Genomic DNA, 17,003 nt, shown 5'->3' on the forward strand with positions numbered 1-17,003 from the left:
ATTGTTTCCAGGATTTTGCCATCATGAACAATGCTATAATAAACATATTTATTTGGTTTCTGTAACCTTTCCTGTTGACTTCTAAGTATTTTATATGTTTGGTACTATTGAGAGTGGAATTTATTTGGTTTGCCACCTACCTATTGCTAAAATAGGGAAAAGGTATTGCTTTCTATATGGTTCCTTTTATGAGAGGCTGTCTCTGAGAAAGGAGAAATGATTATTTTTTCATAACATGTGTTACAGAATTAAGTGACCCTTTAAAACACATGCATATGTAATTTTTATATAAAATTAAAAATTAAATACAAAACAATAAACAGTAACGGGACATCCCTATTAGTTTCTTATTTTATCTGAAATGCTAGTGTTTTACCACTTAGGATAATATTGGCTATTTGTTTGGATATATATCCTTTATTATTTAAGTTGTTTTCTGAAATTCTTACTTAAAATTATAGTTATTATTTATCATTTATATTGTTATGCTTAAATGCTGACTTTCATCAAAAGTTTTTTATTGTATTATTTATTTCAAAGGTACAGACCTATGATTCATCAGTCTTATACAATACACAGTGCTCACCACAACACATACCCTCCCCAATGTCCATCACCCAGCCACCCCATCCCTCCCACCCTCCTCCACTCCAGCAACCCTCAGATTTTTTCCTGAGATTAAGAGTCTCTTATGGTTTGTCTCCCTCTCTCGTTTCATCTTGTTTCATTTTTTCCTCTCTTCCCCTATAATCCTCTGCCTTGTTTCTCAAATCCCATGTATCAGTGAGATCATATGATAATTGTCTTTCTCCAGTTGGCTTATTTTGCTTAGCATAATACCCTCTAGTTACATCCATTTCATTGCAAACGACAAGATTTCATTTTTGACATTGTATGTATATACCACTTCTTCATCTGTCGATGGACACCGGGGCTCTTTCCATAGTTTGGCTATTGTGAACGTTACTGATATAAACATTGGGGTGCAGGTGCCCCTTCAGATTACTACATTTATATCTTTGGGGTAAATACCCAGTAGTGCAATTACTGAGCCGAAGGGTAGCTCTATTTTCAACTTTTTGAGGAACCTCCATACTGTTTTCCAGAGTGGCTGCACCATCTTGCATTCCCACCAAAAGCGTAGGAGGGTTCCCCTTTCTCTGCATCCTCACCGACATCTTTTGTTTCCTGACTTCTTAATTTTAGCCATTCTGACTGGTGTGAGGTGGTATATCTTTGTGGGTTTTATCTGTATTTCCCTGATGCCGAGTGATGTTGAGTACTTTTTCATGGGTCTGTTGGCCATGGGTCTGATGTCTTCCTTGCAGAAATGTCTGTTCGTGTCTTCTGCCCACTTCTTGATTAGATTATTTGTTCCTTGGGTGTTGAGTTTGATAAGTTCTTTATAGATTTTAGGTACTAGCCCTTTATCTGATATGTCATTTGCAAATATCTTCTCCCATTCTGTCAGTTGTCTTTTGGTTTTGTTGACTGTTTCCTTTGCTGTGCAAAAGCTTTTTATCTTGATGAAGTCCCAATAGTTCATTTTTGCCTTTGTTTCCCTTGCCTTTGGAGATGTATCTAGAAAGAATTTGCAGCAGCCGAGGTCGAAGAGGTTGCTGCCTGTGTTCTCTTCTAGGATTTTGATGGATTCCTGTCTCACTTTTAGGTTTTTCATCCATTTTGAGTCTATTTTTGTGTATGTTGTAGGAAAATGGTCCAGTTTCATTCTTCTGCATGTGACTGATTTTCCCAACACCATTTTTTGAAGAAACTGTCTTTTTTCCATTGGATATTCTTTCCTGTTTGGTCAAAGATTAGTTGACCATAGAGTTGAGGGTCCATGTCTTTCATCCATTTTGAATTTGCATTTGTCTATGGTATAAGAAAGTGGTCCAGTTTCATTCTTTCGCAGATTGCTATCTACTGTTCCCAACACCATTTGTTGAAGAGACTGTCTTCTTTATCTAAGATATTCTTTCCTGCTTTGTTGAAGATTAGTTGACAGTATAATTAGGGGTCCATTTCTAAGTTCTCTGTTGTGTTCCACTGATCTATGTGTCTTTTTTTGTGCTAAAACCATACTGTCTTTATCACTACATATTTGTAATATAACTTGAAGTCCAGAATTGTGATGCCTCCAGCTTTGCTTTTCTTTTTCAAACTTGCTTTGCTATTTGGGGTCTTTTGTGGTTCCATACAAATTTTAGGATTATCTCCTCTAGCTGTGTGAAAAATGCTGGTGGTATTTTGATAGGGATTGCATTAAATGTGTATATTGCTTTGGGTAGCGTAGACATTTTAACAATATTTTGTTCTTCCAATCCATGAGCATGGGATGTTTTTCCATTTCTTTGTGTCATCTTCAGTTTCTTTCATAAATCTTCTATACTTTTTGGAGTATGTATCTTTTACCTCTTTGGTTAGGTTTATTCCTAGGTATCTTATGGTATTTGATATAATTTTAAATGGGATTAATTCTTTGATTTCTCTTTCTGAAGCTTCATTATTTCTGTACATTAATTTTGTATCCTGTGACTTTACAGAATTTGTGTATCAGTTCTAGCATTTTTTTGGCGAAGTCTTTCAGGTTTTCTACATAGAGTATCATGTTGTCAGTGAATATTGAAAGTTTCACTTCTTTACTACTGATTTACATGCCTTTTATTTCTTTTTGTTGTATGATCACTGAGGCTAAAGCTTCCAGTACTATGTTAAATAACAATGGTGAGAGTGGCCATCCCTGTCTTGTTCCTGACCCTAGAGGAAAAGCTGTCAGTTTTTCCCCATTGAGGAAACATCAAGGGACATTGTGAAATTTTAGGATTGTTTGTTCCTGCTCTGTGAAAAATGTTGGTGGTATTTTGATAGGGATTGTATTGAATGTGTAGCATGGAATGTTTTTCCATTTCTTTGTGTCTTCCTGAATTTCTTTTATAAGTGTTCTATAGTTTTCAGAATACAGATCCTTTACCTCTCGGTTAGGTTTATTCCTAGGTATCATATGGTTTTTGGTGCAATTGTAAATGAGATCAATTCCTTGATTTCTCTTTCTTCTGCCTCATTGTTAGTGTATATAAATTCAACTGAGTTCTGTGCATTGATTTTATATACAGCAACTTGCTGAATTCCTGTATTTTTTGGAGTGGAATCTTTTAGAGTTTCTACATAGAGTATCTTGTGTGAGTGTTTGAGAGTGAATGTTTGATTTCCCTTTTGCTGATTTAGATGCCTTTTGTTTCTTTTTGTTGTCTGATTGCTGAGGCTAGGACTTCCAGTAGTGTATCAAGCAACAGTGGTGAGAGTGGACATCCCTGTCATGTTCCTGACCTTAGGGGAAAAGCTCTCAGTTTTTCTCCATTGAGGATGATATTTACTGTGGGTTTTTTGTATATGATTTTTATGGTATTGAGGTATGTTCCCTCTATGTCTACATGGCAAAGGGTTTTCTTCAAGAAAGATCATGTATTTTGTTGAATACTTTTTCTGCATCTATTGAGAGGATCATATGTTTCTTGTTCTTTTTTTATTAATATGGTTTATCACATTGATTGATTTACAGATGTTGAACCACCTTTGCAGCCCAGAAATAAGTTGCAATTGGTTATGGTGAATAATCTTTTTAATTTAATATTGGATCCTATTAGCTAGCTAGTATCTTGGTGAGAATTTTTGCATCCATGTTCATCAGGGATATTGGTCTGTAATTCTCCTTTTCTGTGGGGTCTATGTCTGGTTTTGGGATCAAGCTAATGCTGGTCTCATAGAATGAGTTTGGAAATTTTCCTTCCATTTCTATTTTTTGAAAGAACTTCAGAAGAATAGATATTGATTCTTCTTTAAATATTTGGTAGAATTCCCATGGGAGGCCATCTGGCCCTGGACTCTTATTTGTTGGGAGATTTTTGATTACTGCTTCAATTTCTTTGTTGGTTATGGGTCTGTTCAGGTTTTCTATTGCTTCTTGTTTCAGTTTTGGTAGTTTATATGTTTCTAGGAATTCATCCATTTCTTCCAGATTGCCTAATTTTTTGACATGTAGTTCCTCATAATATGTTCTTATAATTGTATTTCTTTGGTGGCTGTTGTGATCTGTCCTCTTTCATTCGTGATTTTATTTATTTGGTTCCTTTCTCTTTTCTTTTTGTTAAGCCTGGCTAGGGGTTTGTCAATGTTATTCTTTCAAAGAGTCAGCTCCTAGTTTCATTGTTCTGTTCAACTGTTTCTTTTTTAATTCTATTTCATTGATTTCTGCTCTAATCTTTATTATTTCTCTTCTGCTGGATTTAGGCTTTATTTGCTGTTGTTTTTCCAGCTCCTTTAGGTGTAAGGTTAGATTGTGTATTTGAGACATTTCTTGTTTCTTGAGAAAGGCCTTTATTGCTATATACTTCCCTCTTAGGACTGCCTTTACTGCATCCCAAAGGTTCTGAACTGCTATGTTTTCATTTTCATTTCTTTCCATGCATGTTTGTAATTCTTCTGTAATTTCCTGGTTGACCCACTCATTCTTCAGTAGGATGCTCTTTAACCTCCGTGTATTTGTGTTGCTTCCAAATTTTCTCTTGTGATTCAGTTCAAGTTTCAAAGCATTGTGGTCTGAAAGTATGCATGGTATAATCTCAATCCTTTTGTACCAGTTGAGGCCTGATTTGTGACCCAGTATGTGATCTATCCCGGAGAATGTTCTATATGCACTCAAGAAGAATGTGTATTCTGTTGCTTTAGGGTGAAATGCTCTGAATATCTGTGAAGTCCATCTAGTCCAGTGCATCATTCAAACCCCTTGTTCCCTGTTGATCATCTGCTTAGATAATCTGTCCATTGTTGTGTGTGGCATGTTAAAATCCCCTACTAATATTGTATTATTATCAATGTGTTTCTTTAATTTTGTTATTAATTGGTTTATATAATTGGCTGCTCCCAAATTAGGGGCATAAATATTTATAGTTGCTAGGTCTTCTTGTTGGATAGACACTTTTATTGTTATAGTTTCCCTCTTCATCTCTTATTACAGTCTTTGGTTTAAAATCTATTTTGTCTGATATAAGGATTGCTACTCCAGCTTTCTTTGATGTTCTTTAGCATGATAAATGTTTCTCCACCCCTTCCTTTTTCAATCTGTAGATGTCTTTTTATCTAAAATCAGCCTCTTGTAGACAGCATATTGATGGGTATTGGCTTTTTATTCAATCTGCTACCCAATATCTTTTGATTGGAGTATTTAGTCCATTTACATCAGAGTAATTAAAGATATGAATTTAGTGCCATTGTATTATCTGTAAAGTCAATGTTTCTGTAGATTGTTTCTGTCCGTTTTTGGTCTTTGTTACTTTTGGGCTCTCTCTTTGCTCAAAGGATCTCTTTAATATTTCTTGCAGGGCTGGTTTAGTGTTCATGAATTCCTTTATTTTCCATTTGTCCTGAAAACTCTTTATCTCTCCTTCTATACTGAATGACAGACTTGCTGAATAAAGTATTCTTGGCTGCATATGTTTCCCATTTAGCACATTGAATATATCATTGCAGTCCTTTCTGGCCTGCCAGGTCTCTGTGCCTAGGTCTGCTGCCAGCCTTATGTTTCTATCCTTGTAGGTTAAGGACCTCTTGTCCTGACCTGCTTTCAGGATTTTCTCTTTGTGGAATTTGCAAGCTTCACTATTACATGTTGAGATGCTGACCTATTTTTACTACTTTTGTTGGGCTTTCTCTGTGCCTCCTGGACTTGAATACCTGTTTCCCTCCCCAAATTGGGGAAGTTCTCAGCTATATTTTTCTTTCAAACAAATCTTCTGCCCCCCCTTTATCTTCTGGGGACCCCTATTATTCAGATATTATTTCACTTTATGGTGTCACTGATTTCCCGAAGCCTCCCTTCATGATCCAGTAGTTGTTTTTCTCTTTTTCTCAGCTTCCTTTTTTCCATCATTTTGTCTTTTATATCAATGACTCTCTGTTCTCCCTCATTTATTTTAGCTGTTAGAGCCTTCAGTTTTTACGGCATCTCAGTAATAGCATTTTTAATTTTGCCGTGATTAGATTTTAGTTCTTTAATTTCTATAGTAAGGGATTCTCTAGTGTCTTTATCCCTTTTTCAAGCCCAGCTTGTATCTTTATAATCACTGTTTTGAATTCTAGTTCCAACATCCTATTTATATCCATATTGATTAAATCCCTGGCAGTGAGTGTTTCCTCCTGTTCCTTCTTTTGGGGTGAGTTTCTCTCTTTCATCATTATGTCCAGAAAATAAAAGAAGAAAAAGAGAGCAAAGACAAAAATAATAACAACAAGACCAGAAAAAAGAAACAAAACAAACCAGAAGAAAACAAACACAAAATAAAAAAGAAAAGAAAAGAAAAAAATCAAACAAGAAGTAAAACAGAACAATAAACTAGATCATGGATATATTTTGGTCTGTTTGTTAAAAGAAGCTAGATACCAAAATAGGAAGGAAAGAAAAAAGAAATATATATATATATGTATATATGTATATGTATATATGTATATATATATGTATATATGCATATATATATGTACATATATATACACAAAAATAATAACATATATATATACATATATATACACAAAAATAAAATATATATATACATATATATGTATATATATATACACAAAAATAAAATAAAATGCAATGAATGCAAAGATTGGAAAAAAAAAAGAAATTTGCCGAAAATAAATGAACCTGAAAGACTAAAGAATAATAATAATATCAAAAACCCACTAATGCTATATACTGTTTTCCCTAGAGCTGAAAATTTACAGTTCTCTATGACCAGGAAACTTTGTGATAACCAGTTGTTCCTGCTGGTCTTCTGGGGGAGGGGCCGCTTGCATTGATTCTCAGGTGTCCTTGCCCTGGTGCAATTGCACCCCTTGTGCCATCAGGCCAGGTTCAGTGTAAGTGGCTCCAGATTGCACTCTGTGGTGCTGTTTTGCTCCCTGTAGGCTTTTAGCACTGATCTCTACTCCCGGGGCTGAAAGTTCAAATCCCCCGCTCTTCAGTGAGCCCTCACAGACAAACAGACAATCACTTTTGTCTCCCTGGTTTCTGTGTGTACTCTGTGTTCACCCAGACTATCATCGAGCATTTTTATCTCAGACATGCAACCCAGTTTCGAGTCTCTAGTCTTTACTGACTCCTTCAGCATGGACTCAAGCTGTTCCTCCCAGGGGATTGAGGGAGGTGTCACCGTGCTTCTGCCTTTGGATTGACCCCTGCCTGGAGAGTAGTCCAAGGACAGTTCAGCGGTTTGCAGTTTATGGCAATACAAGGCAGAAACCCCATGCCTAGATTCACTCTTTTCAGCTGGCTTCCCCATTGTCATGCCTGGGAACTCTGCCACACTCGAGCACCCCCATTCTTTTTGTGACCCTGGGCATCCTGAGACCATGCTGTCCCACCTGGGATTCTGCCTCGCTTCCCTACCTGAGCACCTTTATGCCAGGGACATCCCCCACTGTAGCAGAATTCTAAAAGTTCCAATTTTGTTCTCCGGTGCTTATGATACTTTGCAGTAGCCTCCTTAAACAAGTTCCCTCCTTTCCACCATGTCCTCTGATTTATTGCCCCAGGTTCACATCTCTGCATGTCCTACCTTCCAAAAAGTGGTTACTTTCCTTTTTTTTTAAAGATTTTATTTATTTATTTGACAGAGAGAGAGAGAGAGAGAGCGAGCACAAGCAGGGGAAGCAGGAGAGGGAGAAGCAGGTTTTCCGCTGAGCAGGGAGCCTGATGCAGGGCTCAATCCCAGGACCCTGGGATCATGACCTGAGCTGAAGGTAGCCGTTTAACTGACTGAGACATCCAGGCGCCCCTGTTGCTTTTCTATTTGTAGAATTGCAGCATTTCCTTTTTTACATCTCTGATTGATTTTGCAGGTGTTCATAATGATTTGATAACTCTCTAGCTGAATTCCAGGGACCAGACACACTTAGGGTCTCCTACTCCTCCATCATCTTAACTCATCCCCCAGGGGTTTGTCGATTTTATTAATTTTTCCAAAGAACCAGCTCCTGATTTAATTGATCTGTTATACTGTTCTTGTTTCTATATCATTTATTTAGGCTCATTATTTATTATTTCCCCCTCTTCTGCTAGCTTTAGGCTACATTTGCTGTTCTTTTTCTAGATCATTTAGGTGTAAGGCTAGGTTGTGTATTTGAGATTTTTTATTTCTTCATGACGTAGACCTGTATTGCTCTATACTTCTCTCTCAGGACCCCTTTTGCTGCATCCCAACTGTTTTGGACTGTCATGTTTTCACTATCATTCACTTCCATGTATTATTTTATTTCTTCTTTGATTTTTTGGTCAACCCATTCATTCTTTAGTAGGGTGTTTTTTAACCTGCATGCATTTGTGGTCTTTCCAAATATTTTCTTGTGGTTGACTTCAATATTCATAACATTGTGGTTGCAAAATATGCATGGTGTGATTTCAATCTTTTTGTATTTGTTGAGGCCTGATTTGTGACCTCATATGTGATCTGTTCTCGGGAATATCCCATGTGCACTTGAAAAGAATGTGTATTCTGCTGCATTAGTATGAAATGTTCTGAATATATCTGTTAACTCCATGTAGTCCAGTGTGTCATTCACAGCCATTGTTTCCTTGCTTATTTTCTGCTTAGATGATCTCTCCATTGATGTAATGAGGTGTTCAAGTCCCCTACTATTATTGCATTATTATCAATGAGTTCCTTTATGTTTCTTATTAATTGTTTTATATTTTGGGTGCTCCCAATTTGGGGCTATAAATAATTACAATTGTTAGATCTTCTTGTTGGATAGTCCCCTTTATTATGATATAGTGCCCTTTTCATCTCTTGTTACAGTGTTTGGTTTAAAATCCATTTTGTCTGATATAAGCATGGCTATTCCAGCTTTCTTTTGATATCCATTAGCATAACAGATGGTTCTCCATCCCTTCCCTTTCAATCTGTAGGTGCCCAGGTCTATAATGAGTCTTTTGGTAGGCAGCATGTACCATTCTGATACTGTGTGTCTTTTGATTGGAGAATTTAGCCCATTTACATTCAGAGTGATTATTGATAGATGTAAAATAGTACTATTTTATTACTTATTTTGTCGTTTCTGCAGATTTTCTCTCTTCCTTTCTAGTCTCCTACCTTTGGTAGGAGAATGCTACAGGTCGCCTTTCCCATAACCTCACTACCAGAGAATATTACAATGGAAGCAAGCCTCAGGCCTCATTCTGCCACTCATACATAACAACCTCTTCTGTAAACTAAGTGATGTCCCAGCTCTCTTCCTTTTCAGATACTTTGAATGCATTTGCATAAAAAGTTCACTGGAGGGAGATAAGATCATATTATAGCAACATAAATGGCAATAAAATACTGTGATCTAATGCCCAAATGCAAGACCACTTTGTAATCCTAGGCCTGGGCTACCATTCTAAAAGGTGTGGGATATTAGGCTTACTAGAGTCTTCTTATTTTCGTAATAACGCTTCTGTTACTTCTGAAGCAATAATGTGCATTGTAGAGATTAGAAAATATAGAAACATTTAAAAAGTAAAAGCTTTCTATTCCCAGTATCCAAAATCAGTACTATTAATAATTAGTGCATTTTCTTTCAGATCGTTTTGTGCGTATTTATACACACACACACACACACACACACACACACACACACACACACATTTGCCTTTTTTTTTTACCAAAATGAAATTATGGTGTTTTGCAACTTACTTTTTTCAGTTCAACAATTTCTACCTTTCCAGACAATATTAATATTTCCCCATTTGACCCAAAAATGCCCTTTATAGGTGGTATGTCCAAACTAGTAGTCAATATAGGGTCACACATACTATTTTTTATGTTTTTTCAGTTTTCAAAAATCTCACACTGTTTTTTTTTATGACTTTAGCTTATTGATGAGACTAGACCTACCAGTTGTCCTACAAAGTCTTACTAGTTTTGTCTACTTTCTTCAGTGTCATATTTTTCAGCTTGTTCCCCCATTTTCTTTATTTCTTGTAAAGTAGAGATTATATTTAAAGACTAGATGAGTTCAATTCAACTATTTCTTGGCTCGAACACATCATAGGCAATGTTGTATCCCTTATGCTATATCACATATAAAGATGTATATTTGTTGGTCTACCTTACTGATGTTATGATTAACCATTGCTCTATTCTTCTAACCTGTCTATGCAAGTTTAAGAGTATGTATACAGTATTTGTAGCCAATCCATTTATCTTGACACATCTAAGCAATGAGAAATCACTTTACCATCAATGATGCTTATTAATAAAGCAACTGGTGTTGATTGGAGATGCAGTTACCTGAAGCTTGTAGTAACTCCTCTGCCTTCTGATTAGAGTTTTTTAAATATTGATTAATCACTCTTAGAGTATATAAGTATGTATTTACAATTAGAATACTACAATTAACTATCCTAGAGTATACATGAAAACTAACAAGCATATATCCCATTTTATCAATTCCAAGGGACACATTTTTTTCAAGTTGTAACCTGAATTTTGAATGCATCTTAGAATCAATGGTTTCTGAAAAATTACTGTTGTAAGGCAGCAGAGCAGTTTTGATTTAATTATCATAACCTTTTTATTCATGAACTTAGTCATAGCCATTCATATTGTAGTCCTTTTGGTTAAATTTTGTTCATTGTTGGGTTTATTTTCTATTTAAAATGTCTTAAAATATTATATAATTTGAAAATAGAGTGATTTTTCTTTCTCAGTGATCCATAAAATGGTAGTGTGGTTGCAAATGATGACATTGATGAAATTCAGGACATTACCCTGACTATGTTGAAGCTTTTAAATGTAAATTATAGATAATTAAAATATAAAATAAAATAAAATAAAATAAAATAAAATAAAATAAAATAAAATAAATTGGAGATAATAAAACACCAGTGGGGGAGACCAAACCTGTCTGTCCTGAGGGTACCATCCTCAGGAATGGGTACTTCTCACTTTGTGATAGACACTGACTCACTCTCTCCCTCTATTAGTATCTTATCCCTTAAAAAACTTCTTATTTGCAAGATTTCAAGTATATGCAGAAATAGAAGGAACATAGAACTCTCATGTGCTTATCACCCAGCTTCAGTAATTACCAACATGTGGCCGTTCTTGTTTCATCAACATCTCCAGCCATCCTCCCCCATATTATTTTGAAGTAAATCCAAGACATCATATTATTTCATCCATAAATATTTTAGTATGTATATTGAAAAAAAGAAAATTATTTGTACACATAACACAATTATCATGTCTAAACATAAGTTAGTAATAATTACTTATTATCAAATACTCTGTGTTTAAATTTCTAAAAGTCTCAAATATGTCATGTGTTTTTTCCTTGAATCAGGATGCAAATAATATCCACACATAGCATCTGTTAAAATGTTTTTTAAACTTCTTTTAACCTTTAGCAGAGGTCAACAAATGTTTTCCATAAAGGATTAGGTTATACATATTTTAGGCTTTGTGAGCTATATAGACTCTGTCCAACTATTCACTTCTACATTTGTAGTACAAAAGCAGCCATTGATATTATGTGAACAAATGGGCAGAGCTATGCTCCAATAAAACTTTATTTACTAAAACAGGTGGTAAGTTACATTTGTCCAAAGGGTCATAATTTAGTGAACCTGATCTATAGCAGTAGTTTTCAAGCTTTTGTGTATATCATAAGCACTTAGAGGGCTAATGAACACAGAGGCCTAGTCTGTATGCAATATAGGATAGGGCCTCTCTGGGATTTTTTTAAAAAGATTTATTTATTGATTTGAGAGATAGAGCACGCATGAGTGAGGCAAGAGTCAGAGGGAGAGAATCTTCAAGCAGACACCCTGCTGAGCATGGAGCCTGTTGTGGGGCTTGATCCCAGGACCCATGAGATCATGACCTGAGCTGAAACCAAGAGTCAGATGCTTAACCGACTGAGCCATTCCAGGCGCTCCAGTGCCTCTTTGTTTTTACCATGTTCCTAATCTATAGGTTTCTCCATCTTTTTTTTTAAATTTATTTGTTAATGAAAACAGATCATTTGTTTTTTAAAGTTTGCTATCGTTGGATCAAGAGGCTTGCTCTGATCCTAGTCTTTTTTTTTTTTCCCTGATGCCAGTTTTGTGGGCTTTAACATTTTTTTTTTTTGAGATATTTGGTTTGGGGTTTGTTTTGTGTTGTGTTGTTTTGGTATTTTTGTAGTGATGGAAGTGGTGGTGTTCATTGTGGAGAAGACAAGCGCACTCTATGTTCTTCAACAGTAGACACATAATGTATGACTCCCCCCCTCCATTACTTTCAAGAGGACTTTCTTAGATTCATTAGATGGCAGAGCTGGAAGCGCCTTTAGATCGCCTAATAACCTTCTCATTTTACAGATGAGAGAATACATGCATGGGATAGAAAAAAATAAGCCAAAAGTCACATAAGTGGTGGAACCAGCTTTAATGAACTGCTTCAGTTTTTATTTTTATGTTTTCCATATTTATTGAGGTATAATTGACAAATAAAAATTATATATATTTAAGATATACAACTTGATGTTTGGTGTATTATACATTGTGAAATAATTGCCACAATACAGCTAATTAATATATCTATCACCTCACATAATTTCATTTTCTTTCTTCTTTTTGTGGTGATTACACATAAGATTTACCCCCTTAGCAAATTTCAAATGTACAATACAGTATTTTTAATTCTATTTGCATTGCTATACATTAGATGTCCAGAACTTAATCACATTATATAACTGAAACTTTGTACTTCTTAACCAACATCTTCCCACTTCCCCCTCCCTCTAGCTCCTGGCAATCACCATTCTACTCTCTGCCTCTAAGTCTGACTATTTTGGATTCCACATATAAACAAGATTGTTCAGTATTTGTCTTTTTATGTCCAGTTTATTTCACTTAACATGTTTTCTAGGTTCATGCATGTTGTAGCAAATGGCAGAATTTCCTTCTTTTTTAAGGCTGATTAACATTCCATTGTGTGTATATATTTCTCTATTTGTCCATTGTTGAACACTTAGTTTGCTTCCATATATTGGTTATTGTGAATAATGCTGCAATGGGAGTGCACATATCTTTTTGAGATAGTGATTTCATTTCCTTTGGACTGTCTATGTAAAATGAACAAACCTTTCAGAATCTCTAATAAAAGTAAAGAGAGTTTTATTTGAGCCCAAGTTAGGACAACTGCCCAGGAAGCATGGTCTTTACAAGGAAGAAAGTACTCCAGAAAATGAACCCTTTTTACAGGGTTATATACTCTTTAACATCAAAATATTATAGATTAGCATATAGGCAGGAATGACAAGTTTTATTACAGGAATCCAGGTGATGTGGGGCCTCTGAGCAAAAAGGTCGAGAAAGAATTCTTGACACGTTTTCAGTGCATAAAGGTGTTTTTATTAAAGCACGGAGCAGGACCCATGAGCAAAATTGCTGCACTGTGACTGTGTGGAGCAATTGACCATATACTTTCAAGTTGGGGGACAGAGATAAGGGAAGTCACTAAAGGGATTTCCGTATGTTAAAGAAAACGTTTAGGATCCTGGAGGTCTGGATATTGTCAAGCTAAGGTTGCTTTTAGTCTCTAACAAAACATCAACATTAAGGCAGTCTTGAGTTCCTTGAGGAATGTCACACTCTGCATGTCTCAGGTATTTCTCAATGGGCTGCAAGTTGTGAGGAAATTTAATTTTATCTACATTTCTCTTGCCTTTCTTCTCATCCTAAGGAGTAGGAACATTGATATCTCAAGGACATGATGGTTTTCCTTTAGGCTACTCATTCATAAAGCAGGTGTACAATGTATGCATGTTGAGCCATAAATCAGGCTTTTGATTTAAACGTTTGTGTACTGTCATGCTAACTAAAAAAGAAATCTAAAACGGCAGGCCTTGAGAGAATTTTTCTCTCATCAGGATATACATCCAGAAGTGGGATTGCTGGATCATAAGGTAGTTCTATTTTGTAGACATTTTAGTTTATGACCTCTGATCTAAACCATCTAATCAAAATTATTTTTCTAAACTGGAGGCTTTTTACAACCTCCCTCTGATACCCACTTTTTTTTTTGTTTTAAATTTTCATGTTCCAGAAGTTGTACCCATTGTCGCTAGTCCATGTGAACTAGAGAATCTAAGATTTGTTTGCTGACAAGTCATATCACAAACTCCTACCTAATTCACTATTCACAATGCTCTTATTTTTGGTTTTATTTCTCTTATTAACCCATAATTTGGGGTGTGACTTATACCTCTTAATAATAATGTATAATAAAAAGAGAGATGTCAAATGCAAAGAAATCTCTCCCCGAAAAGAGGTTACCTTCCAAATCTCATAAGGCCAAGAAGAAAAAGAATGTCCTAAATGGGATACCAGGAACCTCCCTTAGAAAAATAGAAGGTGGCTTTAGCTTAAAGGGAGCCCCACAAGGATTTTGATTTCTTAACAGGAATTAGATAAGCAAGCAGTGGGATGCAATAGGATGACTGTAAGACTTGTGGCCCAACAAATACAGGTTTGAGTCCTTGTATTGTCATGTATTCACAAACTGTGTGACCTTGATTAAGTGCTTTACTTTCTGTGAACCTAGCCTTCAGAGATAAAACACTCTGCCTTTTTTGGAGTTGGGAGTATTAAGTGAGCTCTGGCATCTTCACCAGAAGTCCATTCCTTTCAAAGTTCACAAAAGGAGATAAGCATTCACACATGTTGGAGGCTGTTGTCTCACCAGTGTCCTTGCCTTGCTACTAGAGGTTTAGCCACTTGGTGGTGGTATAGAGTTGCTTTTCCATTTTAACATCTCAAAAAAAACCTGTCACTAAATAATAAGGGTTAATTGTGGAAATATTTAAACTGTTAAAAGGGACCCATCACCAGCCCAGCAATAATAAATGCTTGTGAATGGTTGCTGTTAATTATCATGTGAATGGTTTCCAGCCTTTGTCACTGGCTTAACAGACTTCATCAAGATTGTCTCAGGATTCTGTCTCTCTCAATTACCCACTTAGTAAAAAGAGCCTGCCTGTTGATAGGGTCAGTTTCTCAGGGGGACTTAACCTGGGCAGGTTTTGAAAATTAGTGTTTAAGGTGGGTTGTCTCACTGCCTCACTTCCCCACCCCCACAGCCAAACTAACCAAACAGCTGCCCGTCTTTTATTTGCTGCCTCCAGTACTATTTGAAACAGCAGTAGTTCCATTAAAAATAATTAATTGGTACCTGTTTTGTATGAGTCACTCACGTTTGAAAGTTGTTTACCACCTAGTAAGGGAGGCAGATAAGAAACAGAATTGTAACATATTTGCTCGCCATGGTGTCAATCAAGAAGAGGACAGTGGGCTGTGATAACCCTGAAGGAGATGTCACCTAAAGTGAACCTTAAAGGATAAATACACCTTCTTTAGATCCAGAAGGAAGGAGACATTCTAAGCAGGAGTGGCATGAAACAACATGGTATAGTCAGAAAACCTAATCTAAGCAGTGTAGTGTATCAAGAGTGTCAGAGGTCAACAGTCCCTAGATGGAGACTTCTGGAGAGGTAATAATAATAGCAGATATTTCTAATGCAGTATTTCCAGGATACCATGCTAAAGCAATTTAACTCTACATAACAGCCCTCTGAGGTGGATACTATTTTTGAATGTGGAAGAACTGAAGCCCAGAGAGGTTAGGTCACTAACACTGTTGCACAGTTGAGTGGTAGTGTTAGGATTCAAACCCACATCAGCTTCAGAGTCCAAGCTGTACACTGGCATTAGAAACAGTTTATAAGCCGCAACTTGGAAGAGAATTGGCCCTATCTTGTAAGTGCTACAAAGCTCCTAAAGAGAATTTTAGCAAGGAGAGTGATTAGGGATCATAATATTGGTGACTACTCTGATGAGACTGACTGATCGTGATTTCAAGGAAATCCCTTTCCTTCCTTGGACCTCTGTTTGTTTTGTTTTGTTTTGTTTTTGTTTGTGTGTGTGTGTGTGTGTGTGTGTGTGATTTCATCTGTAAAATGAGGACAGTGATGTAAAGGGCTAATTTTAAGGATCCCTTCCAGCTCTTTGAGTTTTTTACTTTCAAATGAGGGGTGGGGAGGGGCTAGATTCCTGACTGGTGTCAGACGGTGAGACTGGTAGGTTCTTCTCTATGTGCTTTGTTCTTTTTTATATGTGCTTTATACGTGGTGTACTTGTTGCCTGGAATGTTGTCTTGCTTCTTTGCTGTCTTTGTAAATACTTTCTTACTATAGCTGCCTACCCCCCTTCTCTTAACTCCTGCAGTGCTACTAAGTTAGCTATGTCTCACTTCAGCCCCTAATCATATACTCTTTTATTCTTTGCTACTTGTTTCCTTTGTAGTCTTTTCTTCTCATATATATTTTCGATTCTCCTTTTTTTCCCTACTTTTTAGTTTCTCTTACCCCCTATATCACCTAACAAAGTCCTGGTTACAAGGGGGTCTTGGAGAAAATCTTGTTAATCATTTTTTTTTTCTCTTTTGGCAGTGTATGTGAGCACAGCAAAGAGAATCTTATGACCCCCTCCAACATGGGTGTGATCTTTGGGCCCACTCTGATGAGAGCTCAGGAAGACACTGTCGCTGCCATGATGAACATCAAATTCCAGAACATTGTGGTGGAAATCCTAATTGAGCACTTTGTCAAGGTATGTATTCCCTGTTCTCACCATCACTTCTCCAAGCATGTGACACTTTCCCCTAGCCACCTTTTAGAGTTGTGTCTCCCTCCCTTGCTCAAGTTGATAATGGAAGGAAATTCCATTATAACACAATGGCATTTAATAGCATTTCTGACACTGTGAAATTCATTCATTTAGCAAATATTGCTCAATTCTATGACTATTTTATTATCAGACACAAGGCAACATGGTATAGAAGAAGAAAGAAGAAAATATCATTGTTCATGACTTTACAGAGTTAGTATAATATGAAGATAGCCATATATACAAATGAAAATGA

The 17,003-nt window shown here is 36.2% G+C and overlaps 1 protein-coding gene across 7 annotated transcripts in view; it reads left to right on the top strand.

Annotated features, from left to right (window-relative positions):
* Window positions 1-17,003, top strand: part of OPHN1 (oligophrenin 1) — a 521,428-nt gene that overhangs the window by 406,324 nt on the left and 98,101 nt on the right. For all 7 annotated transcript variants that reach the window (XM_045795443.2, XM_045795441.2, XM_045795445.2 and 4 more), the window contains one exon: window positions 16,531-16,690. In XM_045795443.2, the coding sequence (XP_045651399.1) occupies window positions 16,531-16,690 (160 nt within the window). The remainder of the gene's footprint in view (window positions 1-16,530; window positions 16,691-17,003) is intronic.

This window comes from Ursus americanus, chromosome X (genome assembly GCF_024610735.1).
Source record: "Ursus americanus isolate L20-20 chromosome X, mUrsAme1.1.p, whole genome shotgun sequence".
NCBI classification, from domain to species: Eukaryota; Metazoa; Chordata; class Mammalia; order Carnivora; family Ursidae; genus Ursus; species Ursus americanus.